Raw genomic sequence first — 26509 nt, 5'->3', positions numbered from 1 at the left:
TAGTTGAGTCCAAGGCAGACTGCAAAGAGTTACAAAGGAATCTCACAAAACTGGATGGTGGGGAAATAAAATGGCAGATGAAATTTAATGTTGATAAATGCAAAGTAATGCACATTGGAAAACCTAATCCCATCTTTACTTACAAAAGGATGGATTATAAATTAGCTGTTACCATTCAAGAAAGAGATCGTGGAGTCCCCATGTATAGTTATCTGCAAACATCTGCCCAATATGCCACAGCAGTCAAAATGCTAACAATGTTAGGAACCGTTAGGAAAGGGATAGATAATAAGACAATAAATATCATAATGCCAGTATATAAATCAATGGTATGCCCAAACCTTGAATACTGCATGCTATTCTTGTTACCCCATCTAAAAAAATTATTAGAATTGGAAAAGGTACAGAGAAGGACAACAAAAATTATTAGGGGTGTGGAACAGCTTCCCTGTGAGAAGAGATTAAAAAGATTAGGACTTTTCATTTTAGAAAAGAGATGGGGAGGGGGGAACAAATGATAGCAGTCTATAACATGATGGTGTGCAGAAAGTGAATAAGGAAGTGTTGTTTACTCCTTCTCATAACACAAGAACTAGGGGTGACCAAATGAAATTAATAGGCAGCAGGTTTAAAACAAACAAAAGGAAGTACTACTTCACACAACGCACAGTAAACCTGTGGAACTTTTTGCCAGAGGATGTTGTGAAGGCCAAAAATATAACTGAATTAAAAAAAGAAATAACATAAGAATGGCTATACTGGGTCAGCCCAGTATCATGTCTTCAGACAGTGGCCAATGCCAGGCTCTTCAGAGGGAATGAATAGAACAAGTAACCATCAAGTGATCCATCCCCTGTCATCCACACCCAACTTCTGGCAATCAGAGGGTAGGGAAACCCAGAGCATGGGGTTGCATCCTTGACCATCTTAACTAATAGCCATTGATAGGCATCTTCCATGAATTTATCTAATTCCTTTTTGATCCTCTTTCTTGTTTTGGCCTTCCAAACATCCCCTGGCCACAAGATAAAAGCATGGACAACAGGTTCTTCAAAGGTATTTGCCAAGATTGTCAGGAACACAACCCCGTGCTCTGGGTGTCCCGAAACCTCTGACTGCTAGGTGCTGGACAACAGGGGATGGATTATTCGATTATTGCCCTGTTCTGTTCATTCTCTCTGAAGCATCTGGACTGTCAGAAAACAGGATAGTGGGATAGATGGACAATTGGTCTGGCCCAGTATTATCATTCTAGTGTTCTTATATTATCACTTAAGATTAAACTAAACTCAAATACTAGCTTAATTCATAGCATCAGTCCTGATAGTATCGTAAGGGAGAAGAACTAAAAGCAAAATAGTTTCATTTGTTGGCTAAGTGAAACTAAATTAAAACTTGATGTTAGGCATACACATTTGATATTTACCTTGAGTAATGAAACAAGGCATGGACTCACTAATGAGTTTTTATGCCACCCTGATCTTGATTGGGATTCTGGGTATTATGATAATACAAATGGTAGCAATATGAATTTAGTGAGCCTGTACTACCATAGCTTGTGCAGGGGGCAGCATACTGCACTAGTGAGGATGGTATTGAGGCAACTAATTTGCTTTGTGGTGGTTTTGATGGTGGTATCTTTGTCAAAATTTTGTTTTTTAATTAAAACCTGCTGTATGAAACTTTAATTTTAGCCTGTCTTCCCACATAAAATATTAGACTACCTTTCTTGGTGCTTCCTCTTTCAATACCTCTTCTGCTTTCTTATTGTCATCTGCAACAGAGTAAGTCTTCTGTTCTAATCCTTCCAGGCCCTGGATGGCTCCTCCTACTATATATACCTCTCTCTGTTTATTCCTGTTCCACTCAACCCTTTCTCCTTAAAGTTCCCAATATTCTCCCACAGTTTTTCTTTGCACCTTCTTGTGTGTTGTTCCTTATGGTTGGAACAGTTCCTCTCTCATGTTCCAGATAATCATCTTCTCCTTCAAATCTCGACATTCCTTCTGCAAGACCTTATAATGGTAACCCTGCAAGACTTTTGTGCAAACTGAAGCTTGTAGCGTTACCTAGTATATTGTCTGAACTAGACTGTAAACTACTTGGGGCAGGGATTATGTAATTGTTTTTGTATAATGCATGAGAATATTACTGGCACTCCATATACAAATATAATTGGAAAATGAATTCTAGTATGTTAAAACATTGCTAATTAGTGCTCACCAGCTTGATTTTAATTAAAAGTAAAGTTAAATGTCCTCAATATGCCCTTGCAAATAGAATCCCTAACTTTACAGGCAGAAATCCAAGAATTGAAAAACTGGTATCTAGCCAGTTAGACCAGCTGATTATCTAATGCCTATAGTAAACTACTTGTGGACTATTTGCCTGCTCTGTGAGACTAAGCAAACCATCAGTGTATAACTAAAGTTGTTCTCGTGTGTAGTCACCTCTAAAAGGACACACATTTTTGTAACTACTTCTACCTGTGCTTTGAAATCTGTAGAATAAAAAAAATTTATTGATGTGTTGCAGCATTTGTGAATGTATTGTCGCATTTAGGCACTTATATTCTGTAAGAAACTGCATAAATTCAAGTATTTCTCCCATCTGTCACTTCCCTGCATGCATCAAAAGTAGATCAGTCAAATATAAGTACCAAAAATTTGGGTGCTGTTTGTCCTATCAGATCAGAGTGGAATAAAAATGACTTTTTTAAATCAATTTTAATCAACACTGAAAATATTTAAATCAGATGTATTTTACATTTTACTCATTCTTTAAAATGAGAAGAAAGTGAGTTTTTAAATTGTTAACGTGGATGTTCTCTACTTGTTCCTTTAGTTTTCCAGTAGTTAGTAGAAAGTCTGTGTAAAATATGAAATTCTACTAAGAAGTTTTATGCTTAAAATCCTCATCTGCACTGAAGAAATACACAGATACAGGAAAAACAGAACACCTACTTGCACTTCCCCACCTCAGTTTCCTCAGCACTCTTGAGATTTTTTTGGGTTTAAGTCAGTGTCCCCAGTGGAATCCAGGATCCCACTGTCTGCACATAGTCTCTCCCTCTCTGTCCTTTGCACCTGGCTTCCTTTCTTCTTCCTTAGCTGGTCACTCAGTTAAACAAGACCTCTCTGCTGTGAAAGCATGCCTCTCTGATTCTCTTTCCTAACCAAGCTTCCTGTGTCTCTCTTAACATAGTTGATACGACATACACTGAGGCATGAAATGATACAGCAGTTTCAAAACATCAGTCTGAATTCATGTAGTTTATATAGGCAGATTCTCTAAATTATCATAGGTTTCAGAGTAACAGCCGTGTTAGTCTGTATTCGCAAAAAGAAAAGGAGTAATTGTGGCACCTTAGAGACCAACCAATTTATTTGAGCATAAGCTTTCGTGAGCTACAGCTCACTTCATCGGATGCATACTGTGGAAAGTGTAGAAGATCTTTTTATACACACAAAGCATGAAAAAATACCTCCCCCCACCCCACTCTCCTGCTGGTAATAGCTTATCCCACCCCCACCGCCCCCCAACGTTCTTGTTAAACCCTGGATTTGTGCTGGAAATGGCCCACCTTGATTATCATACACATTGAAAGGAGAGTGATCACTTTAGATAAGCTATTACCAGCAGGAGAGTGGGGTGGGGGGAGGTATTTTTTCATCTTTTGTGTGTATAAAAAGATCTTCTACACTTTCCACAGTATGCATCCGATGAAGTGAGCTGTAGCTCACGAAAGCTTATGCTCAAATAAATTGGTTAGTCTCTAAGGTGCCACAAGTACTAAATTATCACAGTGACTGAAACTGCACCTTGCATCTAATATGCCCAAATTAGTCTGCTTGGAGAAGTTTCTTGTATATAGCTGAATATCCCTGATGATAGGACTCAGTTGTATATCTGTCTCCTAAGCAGAACCAAATTTAATTGATCATTTCAGTAGTGTGGTAAAAAACTTTTTTTTGTTAAATCCCTTAAGCATGATTACAGTAAAATTTATTGTAAATGTAAGCAAGAAATTTTTGCATTTGTCTCATGTTCTAGTATATTAGGTTTTCAAAAACAGCCCAGTATGGTTGACATTGGTTTATAAATAATTTCATTTTATTACTGAGTCAAAAATAGACTTTCTTGTTGGGGGTCTTTGTGGTTTTTTTATGTGATAGTGTTCTAGATGCCACTGAAGCATGATTATTAATAAATTGTTGCCAAAATATTGCATTTGGTGCAATTCAGAAGTGTTAGCATGTAATCAAATCAACGTAAAATATCTCAAATTTCTGTTCCAGCAGATCCTTACATGGCAGTATGCGTGCATAGCAGCTGCTAATGTTGCCTGTTCAGTGGAGAGTCTGATTAGCATGAATAATCTTTCAAGATGCCCAGTTCTACATTTTCATATTTAAAAAAATAACAAGTGTCGAGTTAAAAATAAGGAAGATGGAGAGACTTACCTGGTTTAGAAAAGTTTGGGTACTTGCCTATTGTGTTTAAATTGGCCTGTAGCCATCCTGCCTTGGGCTGTATGCTTATTAGATCTCACAAGGCTGGGACAGAACTTAATTGGAGACCTTCAAGGAATATATGTAGGTGCTGCAGAAAGACATTAGTGACTCAGTAGGTAGCAATCTCATCTGAGTCAGGTAGATGGTCCTCCTCCAGCTCCCAGTTGTATAGGGTCCAAACACCATAACAGATGCACTGGAATACCCCATGAAAAGGTCCTGGTCAAATTTCAGTGGTGATAATTACCTTCCACCGTCACCCAAGCTCCTCTGTTGAGCCAACTGTGCAATACTGGCAGAGGCCTGTACCAGTAGTGGAATCTGTCCAAAGTGGGTGTGGCAGGAAAAATTTGGGCACCACTGGTCTATTGGCTACATAGAAACTGCACCTTCTGAACAAATTGTTTTTCTGCATGTATGAGAGTCATAGGTTTGCTTCAGTGACTAATAACTCCTACTACCTTTTATTCCTGCAAACACTTCAGAGCTGAGAAGCGGAAGAAGAATTAGCTGAATTACTTTTTGGTTTGTACCATCAACAGAGTTAACTGTGTGTCAGCTGCAGCATCAATATTAATGTTCACTCCCAAGCCAAAATAATAGCTTGACTTCTATGTTTTAGACCTCCAATTGCTTGCTGAATTGACTTGCTGTAGAAGGCACTCTGAGAAGTAAACATGGAACCTCAGTGCCATTTTTAGTCACTTTTGGGGGACTGTATAACCACAGTGTGATCCTTGTTCCCACTGTCAGAAGCCTTGAAATGTTTTTTCCATGCAGGCAGGGGGCCAGGGTTCAAGAATATAGCAATCTGAAAAAGTCACATTCTACAATAATGTGGCATGTCCCAGGATAAATGTCTGCTTCTTAGTTCTGATATTCTTAACAGCTGTAGGAAAGTCAAGAATTGTGAGGGGCGAAAAAAGCACTCTTTGATCCTAACATTTTTAGAAGGTTCTCAGAAAACTCTACTATTCAACAACTTAAACTATGGGTATTAAAATACTTGCCTTGCAAGATGGCCTTGCTAATATCTGTGTAACCCTGTGAGAATTGTGAATATCTGCAGAGGTCAGTCACATTTCCTTTTAAATGAATCTCTAAAGCAGGGGTCTCAAACTCAGTTTACCTTAGGGCCAGTGCCAGTGTTCAAATCCTCCCAGCGGGCCAAGAATGTCACTCATGCCGCCCAGAACCTGCCCCCCAAAACTCTGCCCCCAACCTGCCTAAGGCTCTGTGAGGGAGTTTGGGTGGGGGAGGAGGTCTGGGGTAGGGGATTGGGGTGCAGGGTTTGGGAGGGTGCTTGGGTGCAGAAGGGGTCAGAGGCTGGGCTCTGGGAGGGAGTTTGGGTGGGGGAGGAGGTCTGGAGTGCAGGCTCTGGGATGGAGTTTGGGTGCTGGGTGCAGGCTCTGGACTGGGGCACGGGTGGGGGTGCAGGCTCTGGGAGCGGGTTCGGGGGGTGCGGCACTTACCTGGGGCTCCAAGGCAGGGCGGGCTGGGGGGCCTCTGTGTGCTGCCACCCCAGGCACTGCCCCCACAGCTTCCCATTGGCCGCAGGGGCACTTGGGGCAGGGGCAGCACATGGAAGCACAGCCTTGCTTGGCCGCAAGGGCACTTGGCTCAGGGGCCGCAGGGAGGGGCCAGCAGACAGGTGGAGCGAGCAGGCAGATGCTGCTCAGCTCTGTTGCGCTGCCGGGGCTCCAGGCCATTTTAAATCACCTGTGGGGGGCTCCTGGGGGCAGCAGATAGGGCCAAGGGAGAGACCCGGCCCCCAAAACTGCTGGAGCCCCATGGGCCACATGGGGGAAGTTTGCGAGCTGCAAGTTTGAGACCCCTGCTCTAAGCCACTCTTTCTTTTGAATTCAATTTTCATATTACCTTAGAGTTGAAATGGATTCCCTAGTCATAAATGCCTCATTTTGGTGAGCAAACTCTAGCGTAAATCTGAGGTCTATATAGTTCTAATAAAACACTTAAACAGCTGGCTTCTTTAAGGCTCTTATCATTGCATAAGAAATGATTTGGGTGAGTAGATAGGTAGCTCCAGACAGTCTCAGAGGCTATTACATCTAAAAAATTAGAGAGGGAGAAAATCTACTGGGACATGTAGTGCATTCTTCATGCCAATGTAGAATTTGATCCCTGTTGTATATTTTCTTAGACTCCTGTTCAGTCTAGTTATAAACACTGTACAAGAAATAGTACTTCAACTCCTTCTATTGAAAGACTATACCACAGTCATGGACTTTACTGTTGAGATGTTTTTCCTGGTACTCTTTTCATTTAATTATTCTTAGTTACAGTTTAAGATATTGAGGTAAACCATTGGAGTTTAACCCTACAAATGTAGACCATTATATGCCGTTTTCACTTTTCTTTGTTTAACCAAACTGTATTAATTTCTTTCTTCATCAGTCTGTCCCTTTAGGGTCCTAGTCACCTTTGTTACTCTTCTATGAATTTTCTCCATTAATTCCTGTTTGTTTATACCCTTCTGGAACTGAAGAAAAATAGGCTCTGAATCCAGATGCCTTAGAATACACACTTGGGGGAAATTAGGATTCAGAAAAGATCATTGGCAAAAGAAATTATTTTAAAATGTCTAAAGCTCCTCTAACCGCATAGAGGGCTAGGGCTCAAATTAGGTAGAGTATCACAGAATGTGACCCTGTTGCTACTATCTTGTTCTCCAGAATTTTTCTTTTCATTTAAAAGTCTCTAGCCATTATGGTTGTGAAGAAAATAGTCAAAAAGTGAGCAAACTGTAACCCAGAGGTCCCCAGACTCAGGGGGCGTGGAGAAACGTTCTTTTCCAGCCCTGCCCCCAGACATGGCCTCCTGACAAGTTATTGAGTTATCCCTTAGAGCGCCACTAGTTCCAAACCATATTATACCAAAAAGATTGCTTTAGATTACAATTCAAAACTATTTTAAAATCCATGTAGGAGAGTAGTTGCAGCCAGTACTAATAACTATCTTCATAGCAGAAAGGCCAAGCTTGTCTCCTTTGGAGCAAATTTGTTATACTGTTTTAAAATAGCACAGTTGGAGCGGAAGCAGTAAACTGAGAGAAGTATATGGGTCCAAAGAAGGTTTTATATTGCAATGTTGAGCAATTTGCATTGAGATAGTTATCTGAGAAAGGTGGGCACTACGTTTTGAAACTATATTGTGTGGGTTAGAATAAAACTTAAAAAACTGCATTATGGCATCTCTGTAACTTCTTAATGGCTGAATTTTAAATCAGCTATGAATATGCGCAACCACTCTGTCAGTCATGACCACCTGCAAGTGGCTTAGTTACACAGTAGAGCCTTGCTAATTTTCTGACATGGCCACTCCCCACTTCTCACTTCAGCACTCAGCTGTTAGATCTTTGCTGAGGGTTCATATTGCTAAGACTTCATTGGTTTTGCAAACATATTACTGATTGGTCATGGCCAAGGCTTTAATCTGGTTCTAAAATACAGTTAAAATTCTGTCTGGTATTTTAATTTTGTAATCGGTTCCCCAACTACACTGTGGTTGGAATGTGGACATATGCCCTTAAATTTGATCAATATTTAGCTTTTCATCGAAGTACAATGAGACTTAAGTTCTCATTAAGTGCACAATTTCTTTTCAAATCCCATTGTCACAATTACAGGGCTAGTTGCACTACTGTCCCTTTTCTGGTCTCTCTAATGGCACTCCCTCAGGTGTCAGGGGCCTTTACCTATCTTGGGATACAAATCCACAATTTTCCCACTCATAGACCAGGCCCTGTGTTACATTACCCCAATGTAACGTTTTGTTTAGTTACGAACATTTCAGAGTTACGATTACCTCCATTCTCAAGGTATTTGTAAGGTTGAGGTTCTACTCTGTTATACACGATGCCACCTAGTGGCTGAAGAGTATAATATGCTTTAACATTCCATTAGTTATCTAGTCAGTGCTAACTTCTTCAGACACCCCCAGAAACTGTCTGCCTCTGTGTAGTTCCTCGGAACAACTCCCCTCTTCCCTTGAGAGGATTCTTTCTTTAAAACCTGCCACAGTTCCCTTGATTTTCTGGTTCCCAGGCCTTTTCCTGTTTTGCTGAGAAGTGGCTTATTTTGAGCCATTTTCCCCCTTCCTGCTTGTTTTTCTTACAACTCCCTTTTAAACTAAACCAATATAGTTGTACGCTAAAGCAATGACCAGGTTAGCATACAGTATTCATAAATTACAGAGCAGTTCCAATTCAATCACATCTGTTTCATTCAAAGTGAAATAAAATATTTTGGGGTCAGCAAGCCAAGTTCAATTTCAATTTGAAATTAATTACTCTTCCTTCTTGTTCCTCTTTGTAACATGTGGATTTGGGTCTGTAAGAGACCAATCATATGTGCATGAAATATTGTCATATGTCCTAATGGACATATGTGCGTGGACATTGATGTATTTCCCTAATGTTTCATCTTGGTATTTTGTTTATATTGGAATGGATATAATTGTGGGGGGGAAAATTAAAATGTTAGCTTAAACCATTTAAAATGTATAGTCTTAGCATAACATAATCCTGTTTGTCTCTTCATTTGATAGACTGCATTCAAAATAATTTTCAGATCTGTTCGCTTAAAATCATCCAGTGAGTTTATTCATAAATGTATGCACTGAAGCACTGCACAGTAACAACTTGAGTAAATGTAATATGAACGTCACTGGTTGGACAAATTTGTTAAATTCTTCCTTCATCTAAAGTAATTATAACAGTACTAGCCTCCAGAAATTACTTGATAGGAAAAGAGGAATTGAGATGTGTGGAGAGAAAATGTATTTGTTGTTGCTACTTCTGTTAGAGCCTTATTTTTTTTCCCCCACAGTGTATCTCTGTATCGGGGGAATTGCAGACCTATCCGGTTTGAACCACCGATGCTGGATTTCCATGAACAGTAAGTTGGGAAGCTTTTAATTTCTGTCCTAGTTAGACCAATACAAAAACTAACCTAAACAACACACATACTTGATGGGCAGAACTTAAGTATATGCATTATTGCAGCTGGCCTAGCTATACTCGTCACCATGGGATATTGACCATCTTTGACTCGTAGCTAAAACTAGGCTGTTGACTTGTTTTGTACAGTTGGTCTAAGATGTGGAGGAATAGTTTGTTTTAAGCAGAGTCTGCTTTCATTGCATGCTACAGTGAAGCTAGCTGGATTACTTCCTATTTGTAGGAAAGAGTAATGGCACAATGTGGGGTATGTAGAGGAGTATCGGGGAAAATAGTGGAAGTTTTTGCCTGTCCAAGCTGGAATATTATGCTGATCCTGAGTTATTTGTTAACCTATGGAGGGAAAGGGAGTCATGTATATATTTTGTCAAAGTGGTTGCCAGGAATACCCTATGCACATGGAATTATCCTTCTCCCTTTTATAGTAAATAAGTCGCTAAACATTAAAGCTATATGAAAGTGCTTTATTTTACAAGTATTAATGCAAGTTAAAGAAGTATGGGCTGAATGAATGGACTATAAGGTGGATAGAAAGCTGGCTAGATCATTGGGTTCAACAGGTAGTGATCAATGGCTCCATGTCTAGTTGGCAGCTGGTATCAAGCAGAGAGCCCCAAGGGTCGGTCCTGGGGCTGGTTTTGTTCAATAACTTCATTTAATCTGGAGGATGGTGTGGATTGCACCCTCAGCAAGTTTGCAGATGACACTAAACTGGGAGGAGTGGTAGATATGCTGGAGGGTAGGGATAGAATACAGAGGGCCCTAGACAAATTAGAGGATTGGGCCAAAAGAAATCTGATGAGGTTCAACAAGGACAAGTGCAGAGTCCTGCACTTAGGACGAAGAATCCCATGCACCACTACAGACTAGGAACCGAGTGGCTAGGCAGCAGTTCTGCAGAAAAGGATCTAGGGGTTACAGTGGACGAGAAGCTGGATATGAGTCAACAGTGTACCCTTGTTGCCAACAAGGCTAACAGCATTTTGGACAGTGTAAGTAGGAGCATTGTCAGCAGATGAGGTATGTGATGATTCCCTTCTATTCGACAATGGTGAGGCCTCATCTGGAGTACTGTGTCCAGTTTTGGGCTCCAAACTACAAGAAGGATGTGGAAAAATTGGAAAGAGTCCAGTGGAGGGCAACAAAAATAATTAGGGGGCTGGAGTACATGACTTATGAGGAGAGGCTGAGGGAACTGGGATTATTTAGTTTGCAGAAGAGAAGAATGAGGGGGGATTTGATATCTGCTTTCAACTACCTGAAAGAGGATGGATCTAGACTGTTCTCAGTGCTAGCAGATTGCAGAACAAGGAGTAATGGTCTCAAGTTGCAGTGGGGGAGGTTTAGGTTGGATATTGGGGAAAAACTTTTTCACTTGGAGGGCAGTAAAGCACTGGAATGGGTTACCTAGGGAGGTGGTGGAATCTCCTTCCTTAGAGGTTTTTAAGGTCAGGCTTGACAAAGCCCTGGCTGGGATGATTTAGTTGGGGATTGGTCCTGCTTTGAGCAGGGGATTGGACTAGAAGACCTCCTGAGGTCTCTTCGAACCCTGATATTTTATATTTTATTCCATGGCCTTTGTCAGTGCAGTGAACAACAGACTACAGCTAATATGCCACATTTATATTAACACATTGTTACAAAAAGAACTTGTAAGAGAAGCTAATCAACCATCTTAGGTTTGTCTATATTTCAGTACTTTGGTTTGGGAACTTTCATAATTTTTAAATATCAGTATGTGGTCATGGTCAGAAAACTAACTGTAGTTATTTACTTATTATGATGTTTAAGCAAAACTGTCCAGTACAAAAGTGCCGTGTTAGTCACATCTCTGCTATAACCACAAAATTTGATTGAATATCATTCATATAAATAATGCAGTGCAAGAACTTCTAAATTCAGTAAGTTTAAAGACTGCTCATCTAGATAACTTTTTTTCTATGACACAGGTTTGATTATATGGTCTTAGTTACTGAATAAGAATAAAGTAAATGTACGGGGGAATTCCTGAAGAAGTTTTGATTTGTAGTGAATACACAGCATTCTTTTAACAGTTGAAGTTTATTTTTATGCAGCTTTTTATCATAATGTTAATTGCTTCTACACCTTTGTAGAAAAATCTTGCTTTTAAAATGATTTTCTGTATGCACATCTGAAGGAAATTAAATGAGTTATGTGAACTTCCAAATTTTTTTTGTTTTGGAAGTACTGAATATCTATATTTGTCATAAAAATATGAATATAAATATAAAATATCAGTGTTTTAGCCTTAAAACTTATGTCTTAAATGTTCGTTCTAGTAAGTTTGCTCTTCATTATGGTTCAGGTGGTTTTTACATAAATCTATCCTTCTAGAACTCTGTCACTTTGAAACAAGTCCAGTTAATATAGATCTGAAACACTGCCAAAACTGTGCAAGTTTATGATATGCAAAGGACATGTGCAATTGTATAGAATTAGTGCCAAATGATGTGGGCTTTTTAACTGAATGCGGAAATTTCTCAGTTAAAAGTTGTAATGGGAGCATATGTGTCACTGGTTCGTTAAATGTTCTCTTCACTTTTTAAAAATACAAATATGTTAAATATATTTACCTGCTGTAGAAAGTTTTTAAATGCTTTGCTGCGATTATAAATTTAGGCAGAAGACAATGGTCTGCTATTATGATAGATTTGTTAAAATTTTAGTAGGACTGTATCATTAGTGGAGAAAATGTTTGAGCACTTTTTTATATCAGTTAAAACAAAAAGCTTGCTTGGCTTCAAAAATATAGGCCAGTCACTTCAAAACTGGCTGCCTAAAGCTAAGGCATGTTTATGTACACAAAGAGAAGTGACCTGCCATTTGGCTTTAGTGGAAGCTTGAGTTACTAAAAATTAAACCACTTCTATTTAAGTGCCTAAATAGGGATTGGGAATTTAACCTTGAGGCACACAGGTTTGAAATCTTGTCCAAAATCAGTTAATAGTTCAAAAGGGAAAGATAGAAATTCAGAGAATTTCTTTATCAATAAATGTTTTCATAAAGCACAATGTCTGTGTAATTACTAGCATTCAGAAGAATAAGACGTGTGAGAGTTCAGCATAAAATTCATCTTGGAACATCAGAACAAAGTAGACTATAACCAGGGCTGGATTTTCAAGTAGGCACAGTAACCACGTGCCTAAGGGTGTTGGTGTTCTAGGGACGCCTTATCTTTCTAAAACTGTCTGCAAAATGAAGATCAGCTGGAGGCAGCAGGGGCGTTGAAAATGCTGTGCCTAGGGGTCCATAAGGTGTAAATCCAGCCCTGACTATAACTCAGGGAAGTAATGTGTTAAAGAAACGAGGAACATTTACTTTGTTCATAAGCTGACACATGCCTCCCATGACATAAAATACTTGACATCTAAATCATGGTTGGGTGTAGTCAGATTTTGCCAAAGGATTGCAATATTTTTTCTTAATAATTAGAAAGCTAATGTTGGTATGGAATGGTTAAAATTTGCTCTGTTAGTGTCTGGTGGCAATCCAGAAAATGAAATATCAGTTTGTCTCCTAAAAGCTATTCTAGACCTACATTTCCTGTATTGGATCTGGATACAAGATTATTGTGTTCTCATGACTTCATCATGTAAATGTTTGTTGTTTTTTGTTTTTTGTAAGTATGTAGTCTTAATGGAAAATTTGCCTTCAGAGTGATGGAATGATGGATATATTAGAGCTGGACGAATAACTGATGTCTGGATTTGCTGGCGGGTCCAAAAAGTCGTGAAAAAAAAATCTGGAGTCAACCTGAATATAAAAATTGCAGGAAAAAACCAGCCAAACAAAAGCCCCTGTTTTGGGCTGAATGAAACATGTTTAATTTGATCCAAAACATTTTGTTTTAGGCATTTTTAAAGGACTATACTCACAAAATGAGGCTGGCAGTTAGCCCAGTGCATTCACCTGGGATGTAGGTCACGCTCTCCTGATGTGAAGAAGGGTTTGAATTTGGGTCTCCCATTTCTCAGGAGCATGCCCTAGCAACAGGGCTATAGGATATTCTGGGGCAGATCTCTCTCTCTCTCATGTTGAATGTGTTCTGGTTTTTATAAATAGTCATTGGAGTAGGGACTTGAATTTGGGTCTCCCACCTCCTGGGTGAGTGCCTTAGCCACCAGGCTAGAGAATCAGTCTCACTTTTCCCCTAGCCAAATGCCTATTAATTGTGTCATTCATTAGTGAACACCAATTATTCTATGTCCCAGGTGAGCGATAAAACCACTGGGCTAAAAGTTATAAGGAGGCACCACCATCTCCTCTTCATGTCATTTTGTAAATGGTATCAAAGTGTCGAAAAAGTTTTGGCCAATATTATTTGGTAAATTTGCAGATGGCTTTGGGTCAACTTAAAACTACCTTGTGTTTGTTTGTTTTTTTTTAAAAAAAAACACAGTTCTATTTATATCACAGCAGATGTATATGCTGTATGTTTATATATTCAGTTATTTGTTTATCCTTTGAAAATAGCCCATACAGTCTTTGAATACCCCATATAAGTTTGAATTTTAGATCTTGGCTTTTTAAGAGAAATGTATAAATATGGTGTATCTCATTACTGGCCTGATTTTTCAAACTGGATTTCCATTTTTATGACGGCACTGAATTGCATGGAAAAAACATGAATAGCAGGCCCGAAGTTGTACCATTCTCAGCTGAGATCTTGCTTGAAAATTTGGCCATACAATGTTGAATAATATCTTTTATTTGAGTGAGTGGTATGCTGTGTCAACTCAAACATCCAGGATTCAGTACATGTGTTTACTTATATTTTTATCATTTAATAACTACATGGTAAAGCCAGGAGTACATGATGCGATGTATGTTACTGTAATTATCCAATACAGTATAGGCTTTTTATTTTTACTTAAATGTATATATTAAGAGAGCTTTTGTCAGAGCACTTGTTAATCTGCAGTCCGTGGATATATAGCTACTTTGAAGTCCTTGTACAAATTTCTCATCCATCATACATATAAGGCACATTGCATGCACACAGAGGAAGGCTGGCACTGGATAGGGGTAGTGTCCATGTCTGAGTGTCCATAACTGTACATTTCCAGACATTGTAATACTTTTGATTTCTTTGAATGTCGTCTTAATTTTGGATTTTGAGGCTTTCTGATGTTTGCTGTAATTTTCTAAAGATACATATTCTCAATGGTCAATGTCCTTCTGTCCCTCCTAAAACAATACATAGGTATTTACAACCTTAGCTCCAGGTTAAATGTTTTGCATGAGAATTACTTATTGGAATTAATCAGCCCTCTTTGTCATTGGACAACAAATGTCTGACTACTTAAGTTATATCTTGAATCCAGTAATTGAGAGTTGATGGATGTTTTTCAGTCTAATTTCTGATCTACAACTAAAGAGCCAGATTCAGCATCCTTATTGTTGAGTAGTAAGTTCATTAAGTAATCTGATTTCAATTTAATTGAGTTAGATACTATTCCTAGTGAAAAGGATAGCTGTAATAAATGAAATAAAATGGTTCCTTCCTAGCAAACTTGTGTGTATTCAGTTACATCTGTTTTCATTAGTGACATTACATTTTTACTGTGTTTTTAAAAATCCTCGTGGTATTAAAAGACTAACACAGCTATGAAAGATTGAAATGGGCTGGGTTTTTGAATCGCTTGTATTGTCTCAAACAGACAACTACAGTTCAAATTACTGGACCAGAGTCTCACCTGACTTCCCTGGGGTCATGCATAGAAGATTAAATGCACAGACTTGAACATATGTACAAAATACATTTTTAAAATATTGCACTAGAATCCATTCTTTGTATGCATGTCTTTGAAATGTTATTTGTAGATAGAGTATAATCAATTTTATCAAGAAGACTTGTGCTGTTAATAAGCTTTGTGAAAGTATTTATTTGACCTCAGAATATCCTTTTTTGCATAAATACTTTATTCTCACTTAATACAATATGGGTTTAAATAATAAATTGAAGTTAATCTTGTCAGAATTATTATTGTTTAATTCTGTACCAACCCACTCAGTGTATCATTCTTCCCTTCTGCCAGACAGAGACAAGAAATAGATCTGTCATTACCTTCTGTAAAGAGTTGTAGCAGTCTTTTATGTTCTATGCAGTTCTCAATGCACTATTCAGTAGCTGTCTTATTCAGGTAATAAGTTGAGGCACACAATTTCTGCCCAAACGTGACATCTCTTGTAATCAGTGGTATCTGTTGTTTTTGCCATAGGGGCCTAGTCATGGATCAAAACCTCATCGTACAAACACAGCACAGAAAGACATCCCCTGCCCCAGTAAGCTTATAATCTAAGGCAAGAGACCTAAAATGGATAGACAGAGTACAAGGAAACAATGAGACAATATTGGTCAGCATGATAGTCAGTGGCTCTGCACACTAGTGGCCTAACCCCTGTCAAGGTTTTTTTGTAGCATCACAGCAAAGGAGAGTTTTTTGAGAGATTTGAAAGAGAATAATGAGATGGCTTTGCAGATGTTTACAGAGAGCTTCTCCCAAGTATTTGAGGTAGCATTGGATAAATCATGAATTCCTAGGGCATTGAAACTTGTAACGGTATGGTAAACAACAGTCAGAAAACAATGAACACCTTATCCTTCTATTAAACACACACAAACTATGTTTAAAAAACATTAAGGTAGCAAAGTCAAGCACTCAAACTGGGGAATGCCAAAATTAAGACTGTCTGCATAAACTTAATTTGGCCCCCTCCTGTGTATTCATTATGATAGTCTTAATTACATGATCACATTTTTTTTTCTTAGCGGTCCTGCCTTTTTCACTGCACATAATGGGTGGTTCTCACTTAACTTTTAAGTGCTTGACTTTGCAACCTTAATCTTTTAATGTAGTTTTTTGTGTGCTATTTCCTAGGGTTTTTTTTAAACTGAAAAAAACAAATTACATTGTCACATAACGACCTCCACATGGGTCATCAGCAGAGTTGGAACCTTTGATCCACCTCACAGACTTCTACTGTTTGAGCTAACATAGTAATTGCTAGCAGTAGTAGGTTGTCATCCTCTATATGGACCATCATTTGAGGGGGATGAGATATACACCTTGCCAGTAGGTTTCACATACTTGCTGACAGCAGAGGAATGGTGAGACTAAGGAATCCCGGGTTCCATTCCAGGCTCTGGAAGGGAGTGTGCTCTAGTGCAGCAGTTCTCAACCAAGAGTCCAGGGCCCATAAGGAGGTTTTAGGGGGTCCACCAAGCAGGACTGGCATCAGACTCACTGGGGTCCAGGGCAGAAAATCAAAGCCCCACCATCCGGAGCCTCACCACCCAGGCCTCAAGCTGAAGCTTGAGCAGCTTAGCTTTGTGGGGCCCCCTGTGGCATGGGCCCCAGGCAATTGCCCTGCTTGCTACCCTTTAATGCCAGCCCTGGCTTTTATATGCAGAAAGACAGTTGTGGCACAGTTGGGCCATAGAGTTTTTGGGCCGCATATTCTGGGGCCTCAGAAAGGAAAAGGTTGAGAACCCCTGCTCTAGTGGGCAGACTCTTCTGCCTGTTTCTCTCCCCACAAACATTTTACTCCTGTCCAATAGTCTTTCCCACGCCAGGCTCCTGTTCTGATCTCATTCTTCAGGCTTCCCATCCCAGTGTGCTTGCACAATGAGGCCAGTCCTGCTCCCAATTCCATTCTCAGCACACCTTCCTCTCTGTCCCCTCTACGCCCGCTCTATGTTTGATCTCTTCCACTGCTACCCATGTTCCCAGCCTACAGGCTTCTCATCCAATTTCAGTCTCCCCAGCTCCTTACTGGCTGCTTGTTCTAATCCTCTCTTCTGGCTCCTCATCCAAACTCAGTCCCTCACTAGCTCCCCATCCCAATCTTATCTGTCCCCACTGGCTCCCAATTTTCACTCTTCCCCTTCCCCCCTTCTCTGGTCCAGCTATTGCCCCTTCCACATTCAGATTGGATAGTTTCGTTCTCCATGCTGCTTGGGCATCAGCAAGGAGGGCACTGAGAACACAGGAGAAACAGATTCCCTGCTCTCAGTTCCAGTGCCTGGACCTGATGTGGCCTGCTTCATCTCAGAGCTGCAATTGGAAGGAAAGTCCTGCTCTACTCCCTTCAGTTACAGGCTTGAATGTGCTCAGTGTGGATGGAATCTTCATATTTTTAGCTGTCTAAATTATAGCAAGTCTGTACTGAGCACATGTGAACTTCATTTTTCCAAAGGTCTATTACATGGCCACATGTGGATACAGTTTCCTGGGGACTGCAAAAGACACATTCGTGACAGAAAGACCCACTTTCCTGACAAACTTTAAATCACTGCTTCACAGCATAGAGGCACAAGATCTTTTCAAAGAAAAGGAACCCAGAATTATTTAAATCAGTCAAAATATATCTCTAGCCTAATTTTTGGAGAAGGGCTCAGCTGTTTTGGCTGAAATTAAAAAATTAGCTCGACACAGACACCTGGTATAAAAAATTTCAGTTCATACTGTTTGGCAAAATTATAAGGGATTGAAAACGGATCTTGTAATGAGAAGTGTCAGACAATCTTAATAATGAAGAGTGCTACTAGCCTTACCTCTAATAATGAAAATAGCTTTTGATTTAGAATTCAATAGTTAAGAACCAACTCATGTGAGCTAATCACATGTTTTGGAAAAAATAAAATTACAGCTGCCTGAGGTATTTAACTTGTAAGGGTGGCCAGGGCAACTGCATTTAAAATACTATTCTGCATAAAAACTACATTGCTAATATGAGAACCAATTCTACAGTTTAATATAAACTGAGATAATGCAGACGTTTTTAAGTGGCTTGGTGTGGTTGGTGGGTGTGTGCCATTGTTGAAGAAGTGGGCAACAAAGAGAATTTAACTGTAGCATTTTGGATAGAGTTGGGAGCAAGCAATATGAGAATCAAGGAATTCAGAGGCTGTAGTAGTTAGGGCTAGAGATACCTAGGTCATAGACAAAGGTTTTAGCTGAAGAGCTAGAGAGGAATGAATAGTTTTCAAGATAAACAAAAGAAAGAATGAGCAGAATTTACTGTAAACTTGGTATGGGGAGAAGAAAATGATTTCAACTGTGTTTTAGGGTTTTCAATTACCCTCTTTGTTTGCGCTCAACTACATAATGAATTGAGTCTCTCAGATAAGAAATTTGTATCCCAAGTGTTTCAGATGGGGAAAGCTGGGATCCAGAGAGGTTAAATGACTTCTCCAAGGCCACACAGGAGACTAGCAGAGCCAAGAATAGAAATAATATCACACGAGTCCCACTACACTGCATTAACTACAAGACTATCTTTAATTTAAAACAATGCTAAACTTGTGAGTGTGAGCAAGTAGTTTAAGGAAATTATCAGAAGGGAGGATAAATATGAGATGTTGAGAGTCAGTCAAGGAGTTTTTGTTTTCACAGTGTTGTGCCTGAATTGATGGCTGGACACCCAAGAAAAGATTTCAGATGGTTGTAGAATCGGAACAGTGGGAGAAGTCAGGAGGGCAAGAAGAGTTGTCAGTGTTTAGCTGGTGGCTAAAACCTTAACAGTAGGTAAGATCACCAGTGGATTCAATTTAGAGAGCAGTGGACACCATGATGGAACATCATTTGGAGAAGCAGGCGGACAGCTGGTCAGGAAGGTCTCAAATCTCCAAGGAGAATTTGTTGAGGAATTTGGATAACAAACAAACAAGATTGCAGAGGATCCAGAGAAAAGTTAAGGAAGAAATTGAAAAGGAGTACTTGTGGCACCTTAGAGACTAACCAATTTATTTGAGCATAAGCTTTTGTGAGCTACAGCTCACTTCATCGGATGCATTCAGTGGAATTCAGGCCCCCTGTATGTATAAAAACATCCTCACTGCATTTTCCACTTTTACGCATCCGATGAAGTGAGCTGTAGCTCACGAAAGTTGATGCTCAGATAAATTGGTTAGTCTCTAAGGTGCCACAAGTACTCCTTTTCTTTTTACAAATACAGACTAACACGGCTGTTACTCTGAAACCGGAAGAAATTGATGCAGTGAGAAGATGGCACACAACATAATATACCAAACACGATTTCTTTCGTGAAGGAAAGACATTGCAACAAAAATACAAACTGTAATCGGGCCGTATCATCCGTGGCATCTCACAGGTGATCTGGAAGGAACCTTTGTGGCTTCTTGATTACCTGGTTACTGTCCAAACTAAGAACAACTTGAGGGCTGCTTAAATTCACACATTCTCTCTACACCAGCTCAGCATTGAGCAGGATTTTATTTTTTGGTCTGTAAAATGCCTGATGAATAATAAAGCTAATGGCTGTCAGCTGAGTATCTCTTGCATGCTGATGTGCTGATAAACCATTTTGTTTTAAGTGTCTGGGGTTTGTTTTGTTTTTTTAAACTTTTTTTTACTTACAACCAAATACTTTGTAACAGAATCCTGCTGAATATTTGTCTGTCTATACATGAGTTTTCATATCTCTTTCTCTAGCACAGCAGTTCTCAAACTGTGGGTCAGGACTCCATTTGAATGGGGTCACCTGGGCTAGTGTTAGATTTGCTGGGACCCGGGGCCAAACCTGAAGCACAAGCCCCACCACCCAGGTCCAAAGCACAAGGGCTTCAGCCCTGGGCAGCAGGGCTCAGGTTACAGGCCCCCTGCCTGGATATGAAGCTGCTGGGCTTTGGCTTTGCTCCCACTGCCCCTTCCCCCCACCCCACCACCATGGGCAGTTGCGCTTGGGTTTTGGCCCCTCCACTTGGGGCAACAGGTGGGCGGGGGGGGGCCTTAGCCCTTTGGTCCCCCTCCTGGGGTTGTGTAGTAATATTTGTTGTCAGAAGAGGGCTGCAGTGCAATGAAGTTTGAGAACCCATGCAGTCTAGCATAAAAGATTATGGAGCTTCAAAATTCCTGCCTGGTAGAAAACCATTTACTAGTTTAAAATGCAAAAAAAACCCAAAAATAAAAATACTTTTCCAGTGGTTTAGAGAAATGGTTGAAATCATCCTTACTATGAATCGTTGGAATATTTCCTTGAAGTTATAGAACACTTAAAACAGGACATTCGCAGTACCCAATCTGTAGATGATTGCAAGGTATACCAAAGAAAGAAATCATTTATCTTTATTGCATTTCATCATGCCCTCTGCTTGGAGCATTTCCAAAAAAAACTGCTTATAAATATAATGCTTCGTTCATGTAGAATACTGTGGGTTTTTTTATAATACTTACAGAGAAGCCATGTGATAAAGTTGTTTGTTCCGTAATTTGTTGAAGTAGAGCACAATCTCCAAATGTTGTCCTTATTGATTTAGAAATGCTCTGTTATGGTTTTAATTCAGTGCAGGTGTCCTTGATGCAACATTTACTATAGTGATTTAAAAAATACAACAAACACCACCACTAATCTGAGCTGTGCTGCACTCCTTGCACATCCACCCCCTTAATGCATCAGATTTCCCACATTGCTAAACAGAAGGGCAGTTCTTGGGGGGGTCCTCTTCTAGAAAAAGTTGAAAACCATTGACATGATCCTCCATGCTTTAGTCAGGCAAAATTACTGTTGCCTTTGAGTGTTTTACTTGAGGAAGGCCTGCAAGATAGGACTCCTGCAGGTGGGTTACCTAGAGTAAGGTTGAGGCACGTTAGGTCAGAATGACTAATATTGCATGCCCATGCCTGCTTTATGGGCAAACAGAGAACTTCAGTCTTCAGGGCTCTCTGTATGATGTATTTCATGAATATTAAATCCAGAACAGAAAGTTCAAAAACGAATTTAAATTTGGGCACCCACTTACTCACAAGTAGTTTCTTCTCTTGGTAGGTTTAATTTTTCAGTAAAGCCGTAATACATATATACTTGATAGTCTTAAGATGTCAACACAACTTAATAAAACTTGATAGCTAACTTTAAAATAGATTTTAAATCTGACATTCTGTCCTTAGTTTGGCTTGTCCTAAAAAGGAGTAGCTTATGGTGTTACAAATTATGAAGTATTCAGTTTGAGCGGACCAAGATAGGATAGTGTTGTTCATCAATTTTGCATTTCCTTCTCCTCCTAATTTGTGCCACAATTCTAACAAACATATTTGTGGGCTTTAAATGTATAAATCAGAGGCTTCCATAAATCCTGCTAGAGTAACTCTGAGAAACTAATCAAGCTATTAATAACCAACCTGGTTTGAGCACCCTTGTACATCATGCCCTTCAGAATCAGGGCCTATGAAATACTTACATTCACTGCCAAAAAACTTGCTTAGTGCTGCTTCATACCCTTTCAAAACATCGAGGGAGCTAAACTGAAACCTCTGAAAGCAGAGTTAAGGTAATGTCTCCCACAAAATCTTAACTCTGGTTTCTGAGTGTTCTCCACCTGCCTCTGTCAGATCAGAGGACTGTATCGTTCCCAAGCATGTGGAGGACAGTGGGGAAAAAGGGCACAATAGTAGCATGGGGGAAACTTGTAGGCATTGTCTTGCTTAGGAATATCGCATTTGATTATCCTGACTGAGGTTTGTGTTCTGCCAGTAGACTGCTAGAACTTTCCAGAGGAACGGTGTAGCTAGAGAATGGAGAGAGTGCATAGCAGTGTCTAAATGCCAGTGCAAATGTATATTCTCAGTGGCCTCAAGAACTCCACAAATATTAGAATGGCATGAAGCACTCTTACATTCCCTGTCTTGACGTACCTAGTAGAATGTCAGCCTTTGGAGGTGACCGTGACATCCATTTTAGAAGCCCTGAAACACTATTGACCTTTTAAAAAAGAAAAACACTCTTAGATTTTAGAGGAAAAAGGTGAGATCATCTACTTAGAATTCCTGCATATAAACAGTCCAGGAAATAAGCATTCCTGATTTCATCTAGGTGCAGCTCCACCTCTCCTCAAATGGCATTGTGAGCTCTGAAAAATTGCTACAACTGCTACCTGTATACAGTATAGCTACTCCCTGCAGACAGTACAGACGTCAGAGTGTATGAAGAGGAATGATGATATAGAATTGTGTTGGACATGATGTGGAAAATAGTAGATTTTGTTAGAGATAACTAGGTCCTGTTTGGTGGTGGTCTCTTCATGCTCCTGGTAGGGCTGGAAAAGTCTTGGGGAGGAGAAAAAGTGGTAGTCCTGTGCTGTAAGTAGCACATGTATGAGCTGGAGGTAAAAAGGGAAGAGGAGGGTAGCCCCAGAGCCTCCATCCCATATTGGGGGCCTACTGTAGTGAGAAGGGACTCTGTACACACCTCTGCAGCATAGGAGGCTTGCAGAGGTGTAAACTGGCCCATTCATCTGATTCAGATGAGAACATGCCTGTGAGAAATACCCCATGGAGATGATTACACCTTGAAATACTATCTCTGAGAAGCTGAACTGCCCCATTCATCTCAATGGGTGTTCTCCTTTCCCTCCTCTCATCACTGTACCTGTGGCATGTACCAAACATATCCCAGCTCCTTATTCTAGTCTCAGCACTCTCTCTATGGCATACACGGAGATTCCTTTTCCCAGCTTCCAGAACAGGCTCAGTTTATCATGCCTAGTGATGCCTTTCAGGAGTTAAGACTTTCGTAATAAAGAGAACCAATTCTTCCTGGCCAGGAATCTAGTGTCAGTCTCTCTGGTGTCATTTTTCCATATGGTAGCTAGCTAGTCCCTCCCGTATCTTAAGACCCAAGAATGGCAATACTGGGTCAGACCAAAGGTCCATCCAGCTCAGTATCCTGTCTACTGACAGTGGCCAATGCCAGGTGCCCCCGAAGGAGTGAACCTAACAGGTAATGATCAAGTGATCTCTCTCCTGCCATCCATCTCCACCCTCTGACAAACAGGGGCTGGGGACACCACTCCTTACCCATCCTGGCTAATAGCCATTAATAGACTTAATCTCCATGAATTTATCCAGTTCTCTTTTAAACCCTGTTATAGTCCTAGCCTAGTATCAGTCTAGTGTCTCACCACCATAACTGGCTTCATAATATGGCCCACCAGACTGTCCCAGTTTGGACTCAGGCAAGCAAGTAGATGGCTCTGACCTATTGTATCAAATGAAAACCCTGATCTTTTTACGTGTGAAATTTCATGTATTTTACCAGTTGAGATACACTTAGTGAGTTTGGTTTTAAAAACCTATTTGTATCCAGTATGTTTGTTTCACCAGTGTAGGGTTCCCCCCCATCCCACTAACTAGCTCTTAAGCACTGTGTTGCTACGTCACTGGGGCTCCATGTAGACCATGTTGGATTGCCACCGGTTAAACAGAAGAAAGGTACTAAATTAACCTCTCACTTGTAGAAGGTGATACCTCTAGAAGAGGGAGGGGATTTATTGACTGCTGCCGTAGCTCTAACAGTATGTAACTAGAGGACTTTCTTTTCATTTTCTTTCAATCTGGTCTTTCTCACAAGCACTAAATTTACAATTCATCTTGTAAAAGCAGTCTACCAGTATGTTCACTGAGGTTGTTAAATCATGATTAACAGACCATGAAAGTCTTCAAATGGTACTGAAATCTTCAGTCTGTGGCAAAATGTATCTGCGGATTTGCCTTGCCTCACTTGTGTTGAAAAGCATCTGCAACATCTCAACCCATGCCTAATGTTTTCTTCCTAGGTTAATATTCTACAAGACTAACTTTTTAGTTTTTGTTTTGTTTTCTGTTTATCACTGCAAATAGTTCTATCGTGCTTGTGAACTCTATGCTTTTAATATTTGGCAGGCAGTTTTTACTCTGAAGAGAGTATAGAACAGCTTTGTCTTCACTTCACGGGTCACTTGCTGGAGGATTCTCTGCTCCTTGAAGTCTTTAAACCATGGTTTGAGGACTTCAATAGCTCAGACATAGGTGAGAGTCTTATTGCAGGAGTGGATGGGTGAGATTCTGTGGCCTGCGTTGTGCAGGAGGTCAGACTAGATAATCATAATGGTCCCTTCTGACCTTAATATTTATGAATCTATGAATTGCTTGTTAATGTTTAAACTTAATCTAGAAAACAGTTCTACTGGTAGATCAAAACTAAATATGTTAAGCTGATGCAATCTGTTTTGTATTTGTCAGTTATTTTACCTTAGAATGAGGGATGCTGGCAGGTCAAATAATGCAATAATTTAAAGCCTTGTATCATAGAATCATAGAAGATTAGGGTTGGAAGAGACCTCAGGAGGTCATCTAGTCCAACCCCCTGCTCAAAGCAGGACCAATCCCAACTAAATCATCCCAGCCAGGGCTTTGTCAAGCCAGGCCTTAAAAACTTCTACGGATGGAGATTTCACTACCTCCCTAGGTAACGCATTCCAGTGCCTCACCACCCTCCTAGTGAAATGGTTTTTCCTAATATCCAACCTACTTCTCCCCCCACACTGCAACTTGAGACTGTCAAGTTCCTTGTTCTGTCATCAGCCACCACTGAGAACAGGCTAGCTCCATCCTCTTTGGAACCCCCCTTCTGGTAATTGAAGGCTGCTATCAAATCCCCCCTTGCTCTTCTCTTCTGCAGACCAAATACGCCCAGTTCCCTCAGCCTCTCCTTGTAAATCATGTGCCCCAACCCCCTAATCATTTTCGTTGCCCTCCGCTGGACTCTCTCCAATTTGTCCACATCCTATCTGTTGTGGGGGGCCAAAACTGGATGCAGTACTCCAGATGTGGTCTCACCAGTGCCGAATAGATGGAAATAATCACTTCCTTTGATCTGCTGGCATTGCTCTTACTAATGCAGCCCAATGTGCTGTCAGCCTTCCTGGCAACAAGGGCACACTGTTGTCTCATATCCAGTTTCTCGTCCACTGTAATCCCCAGGTCCTTTTCTGCAGAACTGCTGCTTAGCCAGTCGGTCCCCAGCCTGTAGCAGTGCATGGAATTCTTCCGTCCTAAATGCAGGACTCTGTACTTGTCCTTGTTGAACCCCATCAGATTTCTTTTGGCCCAATCCTCCAATTTGTCTAGGTCACTCTGGACCCTATCCCTACCCTCCAGCATATCTACCTCTCCCCCACAGCTTAGTGTCATCCGCAAACTTGCTGAGGGTGCAATCCAGATCATCAGTGAAGATGTTGAACAAAACCGGCCCCGGGACCGACCCCTAAGGCACTCTGCTTGATACTGGCTTCCAATTAGACATCAAGCCATTGATCACTACCTGTTGAGCCCGAAAGTCTAGCCAGCTTTCTATCCACTTTATAGTCCATTAATCCAATCCATACTTTTTTAACTTGCTGGCAAGAATACTATGGGAGACCATATCAAAAGCTTTGCTGTAGTCAAAATATATCACATTCACTGCTTTTCCCATATCCTCAGAGCCATTTATCTCATCATAAAAGGCAATCAGGTTGGTCAGGCATGAATTGTCCTTGGTGAATCCATGTCGACTGTTCCTGAACACCTTCCTCTCCTCCAAGTGCTTCAAAATAGGTTCCTTAAGGACCTGCTCCATAACTTTGGTCCAGTTCATTCTGGGTGACATGGCTGGATAATGACCTGCTCTTAGTATTTCCATCTGTGGAGCTTTGAAAACCGATTGAAAAGAGGCTGATGCACTGCAATGATTGGTCCAAAAATATACCTTATAAAAATACTTGTTACATTAATTAAAACTTAAAGATTAAGAATCTCAGCCTCTGACAGTGCAGTGATATCTCTTTCTTAATTTCTGCTGTATTTCCCCTGCTAGAGTGACACAACTGATCTCGACTTACCTCTCTCACTTACCTTGGTCAGAAAAGTAACTCATCCATATTGCTCAGACCAACCATTATGTATGTCTGAGTGCAGAACAGGGATCACGGTTTTTTTGTGCTTTGGTCTTGTCCACTGTCTTGCTTTCCATGAAGCTGTGGCAGGAGTCCAAAGCTGAACTGTTAATAATAGATGAGAAGTGAGCAAAATTATGAAAGGATAACCTTTCCATTTAGGGCAAACTGGGTATTGCACATGTCACTGAAGTCAGAGTAGTCTCCTTTGCTTAGGTCTCTCTTTCATAGGAAGCTTTCCTTTAGACTAGCTTTCAGCAGCTGCCAAAATTTGTAGACAGC

General features: G+C 40.3%; 1 protein-coding gene across 2 annotated transcripts in view; it reads left to right on the top strand.

Moving 5' to 3' along the window:
* TMEM131 (transmembrane protein 131) overlaps positions 1-26509 on the top strand; it is a 184766-nt gene that overhangs the window by 80514 nt on the left and 77743 nt on the right. For both annotated transcript variants that reach the window (XM_084638837.1, XM_084638836.1), the window contains exon 4: positions 9362-9430. In XM_084638837.1, the coding sequence (XP_084494963.1) occupies positions 9362-9430 (69 nt within the window). The remainder of the gene's footprint in view (positions 1-9361; positions 9431-26509) is intronic.

This window comes from Lepidochelys olivacea, assembly GCF_965140295.1.
Source record: "Lepidochelys olivacea isolate rLepOli2 genome assembly, chromosome: 1".
NCBI classification, from domain to species: domain Eukaryota; kingdom Metazoa; phylum Chordata; order Testudines; family Cheloniidae; genus Lepidochelys; species Lepidochelys olivacea.
Note: the sequence above shows the minus strand (reverse complement) of the source record. Positions and strands in the feature narration are given on the sequence as shown.